This window comes from Rhipicephalus microplus, chromosome 4 (assembly GCF_043290135.1).
Source record: "Rhipicephalus microplus isolate Deutch F79 chromosome 4, USDA_Rmic, whole genome shotgun sequence".
Classification (NCBI taxonomy): Eukaryota; Metazoa; Arthropoda; class Arachnida; order Ixodida; family Ixodidae; genus Rhipicephalus; species Rhipicephalus microplus.
Window position 1 is genome coordinate 212,907,817 of NC_134703.1, and position 20,324 is coordinate 212,928,140.

At 44.8% G+C, this 20,324-nt stretch overlaps 1 protein-coding gene across 2 annotated transcripts in view; it reads right to left on the reverse strand.

Annotated features, from left to right (window-relative positions):
- LOC119172490 (cytoplasmic aconitate hydratase) overlaps positions 1–20,324 on the reverse strand; it is a 609,523-nt gene that overhangs the window by 382,473 nt on the left and 206,726 nt on the right. For both annotated transcript variants that reach the window (XM_037423609.2, XM_037423610.2), the window contains 2 exons: positions 18,767–18,836; positions 9,018–9,201 (listed from right to left, as the gene is read on the reverse strand). In XM_037423609.2, coding sequence (XP_037279506.2) covers positions 9,018–9,201; positions 18,767–18,836 — 254 coding nt within the window. The remainder of the gene's footprint in view (positions 1–9,017; positions 9,202–18,766; positions 18,837–20,324) is intronic.

Consider the following 20,324-nt stretch of genomic DNA (forward strand, 5'->3'; position numbering starts at 1 on the left):
AAACGCTCCTCTCTAACCAGTAAACCGCCCCTAGCCTCCCATTTCAACAATAATGTTACCACCTAACAAAGCTTTTAGCGTATACATCTATAGAGAAATCATTTCCCGCTTGAAGCACAGCTGGAACGCACAGATTAGTGGTCCTGAAGGTCGTACAGTCCCCCCCCCCCCCCCCTTTTTACTTCTCTTTCTTTTTTTTCTTTTTCTTTTTCTCCTTTTTCTTCTTTTCCTTCACTGACAGGAGCCAATGCATATAATGAATATTGATGACGGCGCCACAATTAACGGCTCTTTCATATTTCCCGACATGATTCTACAAACACTCCAGCTCAGATCCTATCATGGAGCACAAAGAGATAATTGTAACAAGCCTAGAGGAACTCACACGTGAAGGCGCTATTTTCAAAGCTGCAAAAGACACTTGTTACGGTACATTCGGTGCCTGGTCGTTTTTACATGCTGCCGAAGATTCACAGAGAGGGAAACCCTGGCAGACCCATTATATCAGACAGGGGAACGTTAAATGAACCTATTTCTAGTTATATTGACTCATTATTCAAAGACATACCACCCACAAATGCGTCCTTCTTGCGTGACACAAACCATTTCCTTCGGGAGATATCAGAAGTAAATATTCCAAACGGTGCATTCGTCGTAACATTATATATTCGTTCACTCTACAGAAATATCCAGCATGACTAAGATGTAAGGGCACTTGTTGAATCGTATGGCACCCACAACTCTGACACATATCCAAGCAAAAGAATAATTGAAATCTTAACGAGACTTGTACTCGAATTGAACAGCTTTGAATTTAACAGTCAGTACTACAGTCGAACTCCGCTACAGCGAAGGCCGCTTCAACGAAATTTCCGCTACAACGAAAAAATTACGATTCCCCGTCAGCAGTCCATAGGAGTTAATGCATAAATATTGTCGCCACAACAAACACTTTTTCTTCGATCGTCCCGCTTCAACGAAATTTCACGATGCAATTCCAGGCTCAGATACTTATTGCTATGCAGTAAACCCAATCTTGTACATTTCAATGCATTTTCAGAGCCTGAAAATGTGACAACGAAGTCTAAGACACGCGTTGGCATCACCAGAAACCGCCGCTATACCGCCGCTGTTCAGCAAGCATGGGCGCCGCCATTGCTCGATAGTGATGGCAATAAGACTGCCCTGCTTTTTGTTTTGTCACTGGCGTGCTTTTGAGCTGCAGATGATCCGAAGCTGAAGCTCAGTCGCTCAGTTCATTGTTTCTTTCTCGCAGCTGTTGGGTGCAACAGCGGCACGATGCATTTTTTGATTCCGTTGCTTATCATTATGTTCGTGTTTGGCCAGTGTGGTAAGTAATCAAAGCAACTATTCGTCCGTATTATCAACATAATCACCTAGCCGAGAGTCATGGATGATAAGAATGGCATAGAATAATGCAAAAGTCGCCACTCCTCGATACCCTGCCTCCATTTCAGTGTTGTCGGACACTTGTGACGGCGGACAGCTGCTAGTGTTAATGTGTTAATGCAACTGTTTGGTTCGTTCACGGAAGCAGTTTCAAGCGTTGTTTCAGCGTGCTTTTCACCATGGCCTCGCAATGCATGGACGAGAATCACATCATGACGCTGCTAGGAAAGAATAGGAAGCAGCGGACATTTTTAAAGACAATAATCTTTCTTGACGACCCTCGACAAAAAAATTTTGGTCTGTCTGTCTGTGCATTTATCTGTTTGTCCAACCCTTAACGATACCTCAAACGGCACTATAAACGGCCAACCCTATCCGCAGTGACCACCAACGTTGCTCAAGATTTCGCGTTCATAGTCGGCGATGGTCAATTAAAAAGCAATTATTGCACATATCTGAGGTGCCATAACAACACGTCTATGTTTTGTATGTCTGCCTTCATACTAGAAGAGGCAGACACAAGTAACTCTAAGAACTGTAGCGTTTATCGCGCTGCGCTGACAGTGCAACGTGATGCTAAAAGATAAGTGTTTCGAAGGCTTTGCTACGATAACACGGCGGTGGCACCTGGCCGTCGCTTTGCGTTCTACACCTTATCACCTCCGAGACTGGCACGCATCTTTCTCCGCAGGCGCGCATGCCTTCGTTTTCGACGATAACTGCCAGATGGCGCTCGTGTCTAACGTGCCTCGATGCGCTCATTCGCCTTGACTACATGCTCGAGGCACTCTAACGCAGCGCCTCCAGAATACCATTCACCGATTTCCTTGTGCAGAACAGCAAATAAACGTTTTGTTCACTCTCTCCAGACGCAAGACTATCGTCTTTGCAGTGAAACGTGCAGGCTCGGGCCAATTTTTTTTTTTTAATTTTAAGAATATACGTTTCTTTGTTTTGCTAGCTCAGATCAGCAATATATTTCGCTATTTCACTACAATGAATTTTTCGCTTCAACGAAACTTTTTCCACACCCCACGAGTTTCAATGTAGCGGAGTTTGACTGTACCTTCAGCGGCATAGCAACAGGTACAAGAATGGCCCCAAACTACTCTAACGTATTGATGCACTACAGTCGAGCCCACATGAAGTGGCCCCATTTAAAACAAACAATATCCGCCTGACCTTGAAGATATACATAGTTTCAATGACACAAAATCACACATAGAACGAACGTCTTCGAGCGCCGCTGATCGGTTACAGCAAACAGAGTCGGCACTCTGCAGACTTCCCAGCAAACCCCTTTCGACCACGAACTTATTGTTAAACGACGACCCTGCCTCCGCGCCCCTCTGGTTGCCACTCTCCCCAACCGCTCTTTGTTACGCACCCTTCTGTCCTTTGTCCCTCCATTACTCTGAGCACCCCGCATCGCCAGACGTGGCCTGTGTTTTCACACTGCCACCCATCTTTCGAAGACCGGTCGGCCACCTCCCCTGTTTTTGATTGCTGCTACTGTCACTGACGTCGCCCGCCTGGAGTGACCAGACCATTTGCCAACATCATCTGTATTCGATCGTCAGGGTCTTGTCTTACTGTATCGTTCTAGTGCACGCGCGTATGCTACCCAACCCACTCTAATAATTCGAGATTCTTTTCGTGTTTGGGACATGTTCTCGCTCACTTTGCACTCGGCTCAGCATGCCCTCTGCACACGTGCGCAAGCATAAAAACGGCTGTTAATTTGCGCTGCACGAATTGGAAAATATCGAAATCGGTGATGCCCGCAAACCTGCCAGCGCAACAAAACAATTCTTTGACCACAGCCGTGTGCATCGATCCAGACGGTCGTGCGTAAACCTCTGCGCACGCATTCTATGCAGGAGTTCCACGTTTCGCGAACCATTCAAGCAAGCTGCCCGACCTGCCTTCTTCCTGCATGTTTTGGTTTTCAAGGTCACCTTCCCTACGTATCATCCTCTCTCTTCACTCTATCGCAACTCCTTGCCCTTCTCTTGCAAACTGGCTATCCTCTCTTGACACAACTCTTTCGCCAGTCTTCACCGCTCCGCGACGCCAGCTGGCTCGAATTCAGAAGTTTCATTTTCACGACTAGAAATGAACCCAGACCTGTAACACGCGTTCTGGCATGTGTGTTGCGTGAGCGCGTGTTGCTTGCTCTCAGTGTGCATGTGTGGCCAGAATGGCGGACGGGAGGCCTTGCACGCTTTTTCCTGCCGCTCAACAAAACGTTGAAAGTGTGACCGCTTGGCTTGGGCGTGATCTACGTGTTAGGTGCCCCTTGGGTAGCGCTTGCTTATAGCTGTTGACCACTTGGCAGCTAACTTGCCGCTTCAGTAATCCGGGTATTCAGTTGTGGAGATGGTGAAGATTTCGTGGGCGGTGATGACGGCTACATACGTGCGCAACTGTTTTGGCGAGGGCGACTTCGTCGACGTCGGGCGGGCCCGATGCCGACCCTAAAGCTTTCGAACAGGATCATTATGGCGGCAATTTGTGGCAGGGCGTCGTCGAGTCCGACCTGGCAGAGCGGGTTGGACATCAGTTGCGATAGTTTAGTTATGGCCGATGATGATGCGGACACCGTGGAACCGTGCACGAATTAGGGCATTGTGAATTAAGTATATGGCAAGAGCGATTTGGAGGAATCATATTGCAAGAACGACGAAACTTTGGAGCCAGTGCTTCATGCAGCTTATGCCACAGGCCTCAGCGAAGAGCACGCTGCCGTTTGAAATAAACTCGAGACCTCCCTTATCGCCTCTGCTCTTCCAAACACGTGCATCAAGGAATTTTTGTGGGCAAAAAATTTTGCGTTCTCACTCGCAAAATTGTTAAAAGCTGTGTTTCATTTACTACGAACTTCGGGATATAGCGAACAGATGCTGTGTCCGGCTCAGGTTCGTTGTAAGCGGGCTCTACTGTATATAGAGTTCCATTTTCTTTCATCCTTTGATACCACCTTTATTCCATGAACGGTACCTAGACGACATATTCATTATTCTGACACATTCAGAAAACAAGCTCTTCAAATTTATAGGCATTTTAAAAACGCATCCCAGCATTTATTTTAAACACTCCCACTCTAACACTGAAATGAGCTTCCTTGATGTACTACTTCGAATAGACAATAGTGCGTTAGCAACTAGCATATACAGAAACTTTTGGACAGGCAACAATACCTGCACTTCAAAAGCTGCCACCCGCGACACTGCAAGACCAGCATTCCCTATTCCCAAGCACACAGATTTCGACGAACCTGCTCCCGCACCAAGGACTTCCACAAGAACAGCACACGTATGCGCAAAGTACTCCTTAATCAAGAATACCTGCCAGATATAGTCGGTGACGCCATCGAAAAAGCGGAAACTCTAAACCGGCAGCCTCTTTTAAAACAACAGAAAGATGCTGACCAGTACAACAAAAATTTGCTATTACCATTCAAAAGCAACCCACCGAACATAAACGAGGTTCTAAGAAAACACTTTAACATATTAGAACAGAGCGTGCGACTATTTAAAATTTTCACTTCTCCTTGTGTGATACACAGGTGGCCCAAAAGTATAAAGTATCATTAATTAAATTCAAAAATAAGCATAAAACATCAGACAGGGTGTCAACCTTGCGGAAAACGCAGATGCAAAGTATGCAAACACATGCTGACAATGACGGAAAGCACCCACTAGGATTTTAAGCACAGCATAAGTGTTGCACTAGAGTGTGACTCAGATACATTCTGGAATGTGGAAGTGGGGTAAGTAACATGCAATACGTTGGCCAGACAGACACACCATTTAGAATTAGATTCAACAACCATCGCGCACATGTACGTTCCTTGCCAGGTCTCCCACTTTCAAAACACAGCACATTGAAAGATGGCAGCTTTGGTTAGATCAGGGCTGCACTATTGGAAAACAATTTTCGAACATTCGGAGAATGAGAACAATGGAAATCTTACATTCTCTAAAAACTCAACACAATAAAAAACAAAATAAACGAACACTCAGGCATTGTATCAGCATTACAATCACTAAAAGACTGAAATGTCTCTTTCTAATAAGTCCTCTGTGCCGAGCCTCCCATTGCGACAATAATATTACCCCCTGGTACAGCTATTAGGCGTATGCCCCTGACAATATAGAATCTATATTGCTTTTTCATATCTTCCGGCGCTGTGGACATTTCAAGTCCCCCCCCACCAATTCGTTGTAAACTCTAAAGGTAGACAAGCCGCCAGTGGATTGCACCGAAAGGTGCAATAATAAACACAGGTCGTCACACTATCCACTTTGGGGAAGGGTGGGTGCAATTTACGTTTGCTTTTTCTCTTGTGATGCCGTTCATTCCCAATGCCCTCATGCTTTTAGGGGCAAAGCTCCTTAGGGTGTGCATCTGTCCTTCCTCTGATGGTGTATGTAGCCACCTTGCAAACATCCCACTACACCCCATCACCGATCCACCACTTTAGCGACCACAAAGCCAATGCCGTTGAGAAGTAGCCAATATGAAATGCAAGGTGGTCATGTACTTGCATCCAGGTGTGAGTTCAAGAACCATAAATTTTCCCACTGTGTCCATCCCTTGTTTCTGTGTGACCGCCTATTGTTCCACCTTTGCAAACTGGCCACTACTTTGTCTTTGCAACCATTCCGCTACGCTCCATCACCGTTGCATCACTTCACTGACCATAAAGCCGTTATAATGAAAAGAGAGCTACCGTACGTATAGCTACCACTCACCAATAATAAAAGTTCTTGTATAGATATATAGTGTTTGTCACGTCTTTGGTGATGTTGTGGGTGATAATCTCAGATGGTTCATAGTTAAGCGATGAAACCCTCCAGCGCTTCGCCCCACTCATCATTATTCACTCTATGAATAAGCTGTAATTTTTTCTTTCTACTTTTTTTTTCTCTTTCCTGTTTTTTATACTTTTTTTCTTCCCCACCCCCCTTTTTTTTCTTCCTTGATCTTTCCTTTCTGTCCCCTTCCCTCCTGTCCCAACAAGCTATAAGAAGACACGGAAAATCTGTAAATATGTTATGTGAAAGCGTATCTAGTTTCACATATCCCCTAAACCTTACAACATCAAAGCTGAAAGCGCAGCAACTCGAAAGAAAAGACATAAGCAGCACTTTGGATAGCTGTTTGACCTTAGACAATAAACAAATATTAATGCTATAATGTGATATTAAAATGTCATTACATACTGCATTCAACATAAACAGTACTTAAACTTGAGATGAGCTGATAACAGTTATTTTTATTTTAAATCCAATTTGACTAAAAATGAATTTAAAGAACTTATGTTGCGGTCATTGAAGCTTCCAAGCCGATGTGAGAAACACGAGAAAAATTAGATGCGCTCGTCGCACCATTGCTAAGCGATTGAGCGCAAAGTTCATTCTCTTTTTATTGGCATAGGAGTTGCATGGACACTCGATGCATTTTAGTCGTCGCGGTCATGTTCCACGTAAGCTTGAAGTTAGTAACATCCCTGTGCATCACATGTTCTACCCACGAAAGAATTGTGCGAGCGGGGGCAATGAGCAATGCTCAACCAGACTAAGTGAAGCGACCGATCTCCGTTGCTTGGAAGGCGCACGCGATAGCATCCCGTTGCATGTTAGAACAGCCATCGAATGTTCAACCAGAGAGTAAACATACCGACCGTCTTGACGAGCATGAAAAGATATGGGGAGCTCGAGCAGCAGCTGTGAATTTTGATTCTAAGGGCACGATCGGTGGCGCAAGCACTACCTCGGCAAGCATCAGCACACAGCTTTTACGCCCTTCTACGTGGTGCGCTCTCAACGGGAAGAGATTGTGCAAAAAGAGCTCCTCTCCATGAAGCGACCAAGCCAATTCTCTTACACCAGCGTTTTGTCAAGTAACACTATTTTGGATCCAAAAGAGTCAGCTGTCAGCCTTACATCATATTTCAATGGGGTCGTGACGTTGACGAAGGCAGCAGTGGCCATTTTCATGACTGAACTTTTTCCTGGGGAGAACCTGAGCCCGAAAAATGAAATGTCAGTCTACAAGCAATACACGCTATAAAATGATAGCAGAGAACATAGAGCGTCGGTCGCCATATTATGCCAAGCAGTGAAGCGCGGGGGCATGCCATCAAAGGTTCCAGCATTATCGCTAGTGGTCGCGTAAGTTCCAGAACAAACTATTGTATGCATTGTGCGCGTAATGTCAGTGGAAGATTATCTAGATGGTTCCCAGTCATTCGGGTCAGGTTGAGGCATAGCAGCATGGCACATATAATGAGGCAGTAACAAAAATAGAAAGTAAGAAGCGCATGCGACATTAGCATTGCAGCATCACAATTGTCGCTTTCGCCGGGGAAACTTTTTCTCTTTTTTTTTTTTCAGTTTTTATTACTCGAAGGTGCAACAAGTTTTTTGCAACACCACTGCCATCTAACAGTTTCGCTGCTGTTAAAAGATAAACTCGCATAATGAGGTTTGCCCGCAAGCGGCATGTTAAAGGGACCCCGAGACAGTTTTGACAATTTTTAACAAACACATTGGGCCAGTAGACAAGGTCCCAAGGGTAATTTAGAGATCGATTTGAGCTCTCTGCGTCAAATGTGTAATTTATTACAACGCTTTAATGCTGCAAATCGCTCCAGATCTCTGCAGATCGCTGCAACTTGGCCAAACGTGTTTTCAAATGCCAATGCACCAAGCGACATGCTCTGCCCCACTGAAGCTATCGTTTCTAGCTGATCTGATTGGCTGTGGAATGCGCAGCCCTGACAGCTGGTATCGGATTGGCGTCGAGATTTACACGTATGCAGTCTCACGTCACATTGTGCGCTCGAAGGAAGAGTTGAGGGCAGTTGAAGGTGGAAGGCGGAGTGGAGGAGGAGGGTTCTTTTTTAGTACTCGTAGCTGCGTTCGTAGCTGCGTTAATAATGGTGTTTCTATTGAACTCTAATGACAATGATTTGCTCCAGTAGTGGTCTAATCAAAAATGTAATGTGAAAAAACCGTTTCAGGGACCCTTTAACAAGAGTCATGCATTTTATTCACGTAGCGCAAGATTCATGCATGGTGTTAAGTTCACGCAGGGTGCGAACATCGTGGATGAACTTGAATACCACGTGACTGAACTATACGGGATATGGTCACAGCTGCGCCCTTTGTGTATCCAACATGTTTTGCTGGGTCGATGATAAGCCTTGGCTGAATTCCGCATCGCTATGCAAATTGCCGTTTAGGCGCAGCTGGTCAGATTGATGCAGTGATTCCGCCCCTGCCACACACCCTACCTCTTTTAACCTTCCGACTTGCCACGGCTACTTTTGTTGGGATCATAAGACAACACACCAGCACTAAGCAAATCAGTTCCAGCACCCACCCTCTATTGACAAATTTCTAATCACCGATTTCAAAAGATAGCATAAGATAAATAATTATCTGTTATACTTACTTAGTCGTCTGTTAAACTACTTCAATTTCTTATTGTTTTAGGAAAGAATGAACAGAAAAATGTAGGTTCAGCCTTTAAAAGTAGAAATCTGGTTCAGTAACTATTACGGCCCATGAGAAGAAGGGGCGAGTAAAGGTGCTCACCCCAGCCCAGCACACCAAGGCCATTGATCATGGTAGTGTGTGAATCGGCTCCCACCAAGCTATCTGGGTACAGCCAGCCATCATGGTGGAAGACAACACGTCCCAGGAACTCGAGGTTCACCTGGTGCACAATTCCTGAACCAGGAGGAACAATGCGCATGTTCTCCAGCGCCTGGGATCCCCACTGCACAGCGAAAAAACAAGCTGAGCATTGTTACTCTAGTGAGCTTCCCACGCATGAGAACAGAAGTAATTGAAGATAGTTCCTACACACAAACAAATCCATGGCTGCACCTCTTATTCAACAGTTTTCATTTGCAAAAATGCTTCCTCTAGAGCTCATTGCATGATACTAGTGGGGACAGAAGACATCATCGTCGACAGAATAAATTTTGTCAGCTTGTTTCTGTTACACAAACTTTTTGCAACACTTTTCATTCAAAGAGCTTGAGTCACTGACTCATTTTTGTTACCACCAAAAGCTTTAAAAAAAAAAAAGCCAGTATAACTAACACGATCAATTTCATTTTATCTGTTTTACAAGCAGTGGAGCCGCAAATAAAAGCTGCCATTCAGCAGATATAGTTATGTACATGCTTTGTATAAGAAGTATGGGGGGTGAAGTGTAGAACAATCGGTTTATTTCTACGTTGCCCGAAAAGTTCTCAATGTAGAATTGTTGAGCACCAACAAACTTTTGAAAACAGCTTTCCCACAACTCGAAGACTTGCCAATAGGTGGGATGTGCTTGCGGGTACCTGTACAAGCTTCTTTGACAGCACTTAGGGCGGGGAGGAAGGATGTCACTTTTACAAGAAATAGCTTGCTGGTGCGAAGTTGGACCTGCAAAGATGTTGGAGTTCTTGTTGGATATCCTGAGGCTAGCAGAAAATCTGATGAACTCGTTATCAATCACTCACTGTATTTTGCACTTGTACCGAGTCACTTGACACATCTAGCCTGAACCAGCCCTTGCAGGCAACTGGCATTTCAATGATTGCATCTTTCAACATGCACACTGCATCATACACTCATGAAAGAAACATATTGTTTTCAATACTTTTAGTATGAACCCTACTTAACGTAAACAAGTCACAAATCAATAAAAAAATTTAAATCCCATCAAAAGAAACACCTACAAATAAGATTGTCACTTTTCGCTATGATGCCACCTTGGAGAAAAACTGCTGCTGCAGTTCGAATGTTGTTCTGTTTCATCAACTCTTCCAGGGTCGACGTCATACATATGCATCACTTGCTAACACTCTCAAGATGGTCAATGACGTACATACTCATCACTGCTTATGTGTTTAACACGTGCACTTTTTCTAATAATTTTGCTAGCTTGGCCTGTGCAGCAACACTGCAAGAATACAAGGAAGCTTTTTTAACACGGTCTGTGTGTGTTCTTTTATGCTTCACCATGGCGATGTGCTGGCTAGTTTTGGTTTTGTCCTTCGGCTGATTCCTGCTTGCTGCGATTGCTGATCGCCTTCTGGTTCAAAATTTTTCAAAAGGCGGTCCCTTTGTTACTCTCACGTTTATCACTCCCTGCTACGCTATTACCTAAGCCTGTTCCCATGCATGCACTGATTGACACAAAAGATGCCACTGTGGTTGCAGTTGCTGTTTCGAAGACTCGCAAAAATTCTGCCCTCTTGTTAATGGTAACATGAACGATTAAAACTGCAGTACATTGCTCAAGCATAAAAAGCACGCATATAAGACAAGTGCAAACTAACAACACAGGTTGACACTAGCAGTACACTGCTCACAGATGAAGAAAGACACACAGATCCATACACAGGGCGAGCAGAAACTAACAATAATACCGAGTGAGAATGGCAGAGGGCAATGCATTTTTGTTTAGCCCTTTCAGACTCCACCTACAAAGAACTGTCTATAAGTACACCAAATAAATACAATGTTATTTCAAAGCATTCAATACTGTTGCAACAAAAATAACAAAATCCTGTACCAGCCATGTATTTTAGACAAAGTTTATGTACCGCTTTCTCCATAACCATAAAAGTTACAGTAATTATTTTACCATGATTGTGACCATTGGCCATTCCTCTTTTTCATGAGGCAGATTTAGCACTAAAAATTGTAGTGCTTATTTTTTCATTTTTTTTTAAATTGAGATGCCTAATTATCACTCTGTAATAGCTATTACATGCTGTGAAGACCACTTCCTCCCGTTACCAAAATTCTGCTTCAGCATAATCTCTATTACATTATCTGAATAGGTACAGTTGTTGCTGAGATAATGGATCAAAAACTAAAGAAAAGCATGTTTTGAGATAATCGCATTTAAAGTTGAAAATGCACATTACTTTCAAAATACAACATAACAGCAAATTGAAGCTCCCGTTCGATTGGCTCCAGCCAGATACTCATCATAGATATCATTTTTCTTTTTTTTTTTTTTGTAGAAATCTCTTGCCTGGCCATACCTCCTTTGTGGCCTGCTGTACAACCCTGTCAGCAAAATACTGTGGAGACAGGTCAAAGGTGCGTAGGCCCAGCACTGTACAGTGCCTTGGCAAAACTCCGAAAGAGTTCAGTACATGCATACGGGACATACTGCCACAATTAAAAGTGAGCACAGCATCAAGAGCGCATATTTTTTGTTCTTGGTGTCTGGGAATACCTTTTTCTTTTTGAGCGTACTCCACCACAACAATTCAACAACTCAGTAGGTATTGAGTTTTCCCATGCAGGAATTTAGCAAATAATTCAGAATGAGCTAGTCTGGATGTATGCAGACTTGAGTTGGTCAATCGCATTGTGGACGTCATTCTCGTTCAGGCGCAGCACGAAGTACTTGACGTCGCGATGCACGGCTAGGTAGGGTCCGCTGTAGGATGGCTGGAAAGGCCGGGAGACGATGTCACTGCAGAGAAAAAAAGTGTGCGTGTATGATGTTATCTCCTTGAACGCGAAATGTGTAGGCTTGCTGTGGTGGGCTGGGGGTGAGAGGCATAAAGCGGTGATGGTGCGTCGGAGCTGGGCCGACAAAGTCGGTGGGGGCCGACGTCGTAGTGCTGGATGGCAGAGCTGCGAGAAATTCATCTGGTAGATGGAATGGTTCGCCTCAGACGAGCTTTGCTGGTCTAGCATGAATGCCTGGCTTGAAGGTGGTGCGCAGACCAAGGAATAGAGTAGGCATGGCCTCGAGCCAGGTTGAGTCTGAGTGGCACACATAAGGGTGGCTTTGAACAATATATAGAAACGCTCGATAATCCTGTTGGCACAGGAATGGTAGCTGATGGTTCTCAAGCCTTCAAACCCAATCGTCAGTCCAACCAGCCTGAATAGGTGAGACTCAAACTGTTGTTCGTGGTCAGCGGTTATGCGGTGGGGGGGGGGGGGTGTTGGAACAGGCAATCCAGCAGATGAAATAGGCCCAGGGGATGTCTACCGCAGTGATTTCCTTGAAGGGCCTTTCCTCGGGCCATCGAGTGTGCCGATCGATGGTGGTGAGGCAGTAGCGGTAGGGTCCAGACGAAGAAAAGGGCCCTATAATGTCGAGGTGGACGTGCTCAAACCGACCAGAGAGCTGAGAAAATATTCCGAGTGTTGACGTGACAATACTGGTGACCTAAGCCTATTCGCAGTGAATGCAGGAGAACGCCCAGATTCGACAATCGTGTTGCATGGAGGGCCAAACACAGCAGTCAGTCACGAGGCGTGTAGAGGAACGTATGCCGGAATGGCTGAAGTTGTGGAGCTGGTTGAAAAGACCATGGCGATGAGACAGGAGTACATAGGGCCTGTTTAATCTCGTCGACATGTTGACCCTAGAATATGGACTCCTTGTAGGTGTAGTGAGGACGTGCCCTTGAGAAGTTCTTGCAGTTTTGCGTCCGTGGTCTGAGTCTTGGTGAGGACGTCCTTTATTATCTGCACTGAGCTGATGGTGGCTACATGTGAAAGCGCGTTGGTGACCACATCGTCTTTTCCACTGACATGTTGAATGTTGGTGATGAACTGTGCGATGAACGAGAGTTGGTTCTGCTGAACAGGTGGGTGTTTGTCGTGACGTTGAGCGAAGGCGACAACGGTATAGATGGTGTAGTGCTGCACTTTGAGAACGTGGCGAAAGTGTTGTACTGCTTCGTATATGGCCAGAAGTTCTTTGTAATAAGCTGGTGATCTCATTGGGGCAGCGGTCACAGTTTTGCCGGTGGAACTGGCCACTGAAGGGGTCACCTTCTGAGCTGGAAGTATCCTAGAGAAGCATGCCAAGGGAAGCATGCCAAGGAAAGCATGCCAAGGGGTGCCAGGTGTTGTCCACATGTTGCATCATGACGCCGCTGACAGTAAAACCTCCGTGAAGAGTCCCAAGAAAGCATAAGACACAGGACGGGAGAGAAGCCTGGCGGTGCAAAGAACAGCCTTGCATTGCTCGAAAATGCACCAATGTCGGTGACTACAGGACGGGTTGGTTTCCTCGTAGACCAGCCCAAGACATCATGAAGGGCCACCTGATAGTCAGCGGCGTGCGGTGAGAAACGTCTAAAGAAGGTCAGCATGCCGAGGAAACAGCAAAGGTCTCCAGCGTTGGTGGGTCGAGGGTACTTCTACAAGTGAAAGATGCATTCAGGCAAGGGTCGAGTTCCCTCTGACGAAATTTCATGGCCGAGGAAATGAATGGTGGAAGCACCGAGTGTGCCCTTCTCGACGTTCATGAGCGGGCCGTGGTCATCGAGGCATTGCAGCAACAAACAAAGGTGCCCGTGGTGCTCTTCGGCGCCACGTGAAAAGACCAATATGTCATCAAGATAGATGAAGCAGAAGTCGAGGCCACAGACGATTTCGTGGATGAAGCGCTGAAAAGTTTTCCTGCGTTCTTTAGGCCACAGCTTATGAAGGGAAACTCCAACACGACAAACAGGGTGATTATTGCAGTTTTCGGGACATCGTCCAGAATGACGAGTATCTGCGTGTAAGTCTTCATAACGTGTAGCACGGAGACAACGAGGCAGCCTTGAATGTGATGGGTGAAGCTTTGTATGTGATGGACGGTGTACCTGCTCAGGATGATGTGCACGTTGAGGGTGCTGTAGTCCCCACAACGTCGCCAGCCTTCGGTCTTCTTCAAGAAAAGAAGAAATTGTGAGGCCCATGGGCAGTAGGAGCCACAATCGATGCCTGCTTGGAGCATGGCTTCAAACTCTGCCTTAGCTATGCGCAGCGGTCTGGGTCAAGGCAAAAGGTGCCGCAGAAAACTGGGGGTCCTGGACAGGTCCGCACATGGGGCACGGTGGTGTGCTGCCCTTTGCATAGCAAGTCAAGCCAGAAAACTCGGCAAAGATGGCATGGTACGGCGAGTGATTGTTGACACCGAGTACTTTGGTGCTTGGCTATTGGGCAGTCGTTCGCTGGCCTGGTGTGAAATGTCCCATTGTTGCGTCGATGAGCCGGTCATTTCGGCAGTTGGGAAGGAGGTTGTAGTAAGCCAGAAAGTCTGAGCCAATGATTTGCTCGGAAATGACAAAATTCCAGTGAAGGTGACAGCGAAGGTTCTTGAGGTGAATGTGTAGATGCAGAGAGCCCTATATCTGATTCGCCGTGCTAAGCTCGAAAGATGTTGGCGGGCAAGAACCTTGAAGATGGGCTTGTGGGTGACAGCAGATATCGGAACCGGTGTCGACAAGGAACCGACCGCTGTTTTGTGATTTTGTCGGTAACAATGATGCAATGGCCTGCAGGTTGGCAGCTTGCGGCCATTTCTACGAGCTGTTAAGAGTTTATTGTTGGCGGAGCAGGGCAGTCAGCATGGCCGGGCTCTGTCACCAAAGTGCTGATTATAGTCGCACCAGCCGTATTCAGCAGGCTGCTGTGACGAGGTGGTGTTACGGTCACTGCTTTGTGATTGGTATCGCCGACGTCTTGAAAGTCGCTCATCAAGGCATTGCTAAATGGAGCCGAGTTGTCAACTGATGTTGCCAATGTGGCATACAAGCCTTTGATGCCATATATCCTTTGATGCCATGTGAAAAAAATGTGAACCGAACAGTTTTTTGCATGATGTCTTCCAAGCTGGCTCTATTTCTTCTAATGGCGAAACAATAGTTCTGATGCTTGCCAATGATGGCACTACTATGACATGCCCAGCCAGATATTGATTTCCTGACAGAAAGCTAGATGCCTCTGCTTCCTTCTGTTTTTACAGTTCTGAGCCCATTCTTTTCTGAATTGACTGAATGCACTCCAGCTTGCAAACTGTAACTTCTCCATATGGCCGTGAAGCTCAAACTGCACGGAATTCTTTGCTACATCAGAATGGGACCATCGCAGGGTGCCACACATGTTTCGAAATATTTTAGCGATAAAAAATTCGCACTGAGACAAACGACTGATTCTAGTTCAAAAAAGACTGTACATTTCAAATAACACAAGAAAAAACATTATTTTTTTCAATATTTTTGCTTACCCTGTCTCCTCAATTTGAGTGTGCTATAGTTATCCTTCCCAAGTACTTTGTATTTAAATATCTATTTATTCTGCACTCATTCACAGTCCGTTTTTGGATAAATTGAATGAAATCTTGGTACAGGTAGAAGACACGTTTGCATCCCAACTTCGGCGAAAAACGAGTAGGATGACTGTCACGGATTCCCGAGGTTACGGATGATGGAATGAGACAAAAACTCCATAGACAACATAAAACATTTAATTGACAAAGGCACAAAACAAGCTACACACAAGCCACACAACTACTTTAAGTAAAGTCAGGAAACTCTAACTTGAGTGTTGCAGAAGCTTCAACCAAACGTACTTGGACACCCTGATGGGTTTCTCGTCAAAGTTCACGATTGGCCTCGATGAGTCTTTGTCAGAGATCTCAGCTTTCTTGAAATTCCCCATCCCTGCTGCCTGCTACAGCCAATGTGGCCCCTCTTCATGATCGCATGAACATATTGATGGCATAGTCAAGGCCTCAAAGATTAGGCCTATTGCCATTTCGTGGCACACCAGGTTACGAGCTGACGTGGCCCACCAGAAACTTGATTTTACTTTGTCTTAAAGTATGTATCTGCAAGACGAAGGGCAAGCGGCCTTCAGTTCGAAATTTGACCTCTTTTTGCAACACGTAACATGCACTATCAGCTCAAACAAACCTGCTTAAACAGCAATACAGGCGAAGCTCAATGGAAGTGGCGGCAATGAGAGGCTGCATGGAGAAGTAGCAGGTCGCTCCACCATTTGGGCTTCTCGAATGATGCAGGATCGTGCCGCACAACACTATCCTGCATCATTTCTAAATACAGTCTAACTCCGCTACAACGAACGCCGCTTCAACGAAATTTCCGCTGCAACAAAAAATTCACAATTTCCCGTCATCAGTCCATAGGAGTCAATGCATAAATATTGTCGCCACAACAAATACTTTTTCTTCGAACGTTCCGCTTCAACAAAATTTTTCGATGGAATTCCAGGCTCAGATATTGCTATGCAGTAAACCCAATCTTTAACATTTTGATGGATTTTCAGAGCCTGAAAACGCGTCAACGAAGTCTAAAACACGCGTTGGCACCACCAAAAACTGCTGCTATGCATGGGTGCCGCCATTACTCGATAGCGATGGCAATGAGACTGCCCTGCTCTGCCACTGACTTGCTTTTGAGCACAACCTCCTTTTTGAGGTGCAGACGATGTGAAGCTGCAGCTCAGTCGCTGTGACTCGCTCAGTTCATGGTTCCCTTCATGCAGCTAAATACAGCTGCTGGGTGCAACCGAACAATGCCTTTTTAACACTTGGCTAGTGTGGTAACTAGCATTATCAACAAAATCAGCTAGCTACGAGTGATGGATAATAAGAATGGCATAGAATAAATAATCCAAAAGTCGTGGCTTCACGATACCCTGCCTCCATCTCGGCATGTTGGTTCGTTCACCAACTGTTTAGTTCGTTCACGAAGGCGGTTTTAGGCGTTCCTTCAGCGTGCTTTTAACCATGGCCAAGCTATACAAGGGTGAGAAACACGTCGTGACGCAGCTGGGAAAGAATAGGAAGCAGCAGACATTTTTTAATTTTGAGAACAAATGTTTCTTTGTTTTTGTAGCTCAGATCAGCGATACGTTTTTAGATTTTACTACAGTGAAATTTTCACTTCAACGAAATTTTTTCTGCACCCCGTCAGTTTCGTTGTAGCGGGGTTCGACTGTAGTGACACCATATACACTGTACCGCAAAACAATCAGCAAGAACGTGTTAGTTTTTTTAGATATGCAAAACGAACACAGACACATACTTAATTCTCTCCTCTACGCAACCTTTGCACGGTGCATGACTCGATGAGACAGTGCTTTGCAGTGCTGTTGCTTAATTGCCAAACTGGTGTGGGATTGCGCAATCTGTTTGACTTCTCTTCAGTGTGATGCAATCCTCGGCTTGCCTCACAATAAGAGCTTTTTCTCTGTCTCCACTTATCAGCAGATAAATGTTGCACTTGGCTCATTGCCTATTGGTTGTCATTAATGCGCAGTGCTTTGTTTCCAAAATGTTAAAACAAGCACCGGTTCGCCACTGGTCCCATAGTTACCAAATTATCCATCTATAAGTGTCTGTATGTCATAGTAGCCATCTACCAATGCATGTCTGCATTAATTAAATGACCTTGCTGGGCAATGCAGCTGTAATTATACTACTCTGATACGGTGTAGAGCAAAGGCAGCATAGATAAAGGCATTGAATACTGCAGACACACCCCTACCCCACAAATTTTCATGATTTTTGAGTATTCTTTGCGTGGAAGTGAAGATGTGCTTTTAGGGCAAAAGTATGTCGCTTCAGAGAGGTTTTTCAATAAGGCTCATGCTGGCCATTGAGAAAATTTTGGCCTGCAACTAGGGCTTTTTAAGACGCCTGGCCGACTAACGATCACACCTTAAATTTTTCATACAGTTACGCGAGTAAAAAAAGTCCTTTGTCAAATGCATCTTAATGTGAGCTCAATGATGTAAGTGCATCATGATGTGACCGAGGAGTTGGGCTCAGGCGGACACCCAGGTTCCGGGACAGGAGGGCTCTTGCAAGGCTTCTTGCTCACACAAAGGACAGACAATCAATTCACATATTTACAATACTTGCCAAGCTAGGCGAGCAGACTCGCCTTTACATGGCACACGAGAGGGCCAGCAAAGGCCAGAGAGAGAGCCCCAGCGCACTCTCGATGCACTCCTTCTATACCTACGGTTCATGCACGTGCATCTGAAACGCCGACTGCGTGTCACAGCGTTCGTGTGCGACGCGGACCGCGAATGACTGGCGCACCGTTGCGCATTCCTTAAAGCGCACTTGGAAGAGTTCCCGCATTCTTGTGGGACACAGACAGCGCTCTCGTTGAGGCGGACTGCGTAAGAGAGGTCAGCTAACGGGTGTCTCTTGCGAGCTGGATCAATGCACTGCAAGACTCGTGTAGCCAACCCAAGTATTCTAGCCAACTCATTATTATGGAGAGTCTGAAACATTCATTTGGCAGAATGTCCTTGGTATAGTTCCACATTCACAAATGCTTACAGCAAGCATATCACTGCCACTTTATTTTACTGCCTACCTAATACCAAAGAAACCACTGCATCCTCTGATCACTTCCTGCGAACTAACTTCTATGTCCTGCCCCCTGTGACTAATGTTCTTCTAGAAATATGGGACGTCGCATTGAGGCACTGAAAACGATGTTCAGGTAAGCCTGCCAAGTCAAACATTACCGAACAAGAGAAAGAAATCAAGATACCTTAAGGAAACGGAAGCGTTCTTTGTTGCGTTCAAACTCCAGGTCCTGGTTCTTCTGGAGAGCATCTGCCCTGCATTGGGAAAAGGTCACACCTCTTGTAACAGCACACAAAAAGAAAGGCCATAATAGCAGGACCACCAAGTGTGTAACTTGCAGCAGCATAGACTAGCATGAAGGGCTAATAAATAATAGTTCTCATCACAGATGATGAGGCAAAAAAGTGGGCAAAACAGAACACCTTACCACAAGTGGTAGATCAACTGAAGCATTACATTATAATTTTTTATACATTAACAACAATGCAAACCAGGGACTCGTGGTTGTTCCGCACCCCGGGGAATCGGATGAGTCACATAAGGGCACACCACACACAACGCGCTTTGACAGCTAGGTCCATATGCAGCTTGATTTCAAGAAACACAAAGAGAGACTTTAGAACGCCTTACTGAAACTTCAACCCTACCAGTTGCAGAGATGAAAGCAACTTTTTATTTTTCGGAGCATACTTTGGGGCAGCCATAAGTATTTTAGGTGTGGAAAAAAGTTAGTTTGTTGGAGCTGGTCATCTTTTAGGAGCAGATACAAAATCTGCCGTGCACAGCATCTCGTAAACATCAATAGTGATTATGATATATTTAACACACAATAATAGATGTAAATTTCATGAAGCAAGCAAAAAGATAACTGGTTGTCAAAAATGTACTGTGAAATGAGTCATATATTTGAAATGTTAATACTTGTGGCAAAAATCTAATCAAGCCGATAAAGCTGAGCACCAAATTTTAAAAGTAACCACAGTCCCATATAACCATTGCAAAACAAGCAGTATACATATTCAGTATGAGATAAAAGCAATCCTGCTCAGTTCAATATTTCACCCCAAGTGCCTGCATGTCTAGCTGAGAAAGAAAATAGCCAGATGAGCTGTATGCTTATATGCGAGCTTAAGTTGCAAAAGAAGATCAAAGAAAATATGTGCTGCACACTTGTCCCAATGGGGTGATAGTACTTACATTTTTTTTTCAGTTTCTTGGGACTTATGAATTGGTTAGACAGTTTTAGTTGTTTAGTTCTTATTAGGTTTTAGTTCTTACTCTCCCAATGTCATTTAGGAGCAAGTTTGGGACAATTACTAACAAAAATTACTGTTCATAGCAGCATAGAGCTGCATTTCTCTTTTAGAGCAACTTGGAGTGATTGGAGCAACACTTCCATCACTGCAGTTGTTGTCATAACTGTCAGCCAAATTTTAAAGAGAAAAAAAAAACAGAGCACCCGAGACCTACAGCACTTTTGATGGGCAATATGTAGGGGTGTGCGAATATCAAGACTTTCGAATACGAATCGAATATAAATACATAACTTCAAATACATATCGAATAATGAAGAGGTGCAATTTTTTTTTACCAGAATTCTTTTACTCAATCATATATTTATGTTGGAAACAATATCATTGTTATTATAGTCAGTTATTGTGCACAAAAATTAAAAAAATGTCACCTTTTGAACTTCTCAGAAAGCGTAGGACTGTAATACGACTGCGGCTTGTGACTGTGAT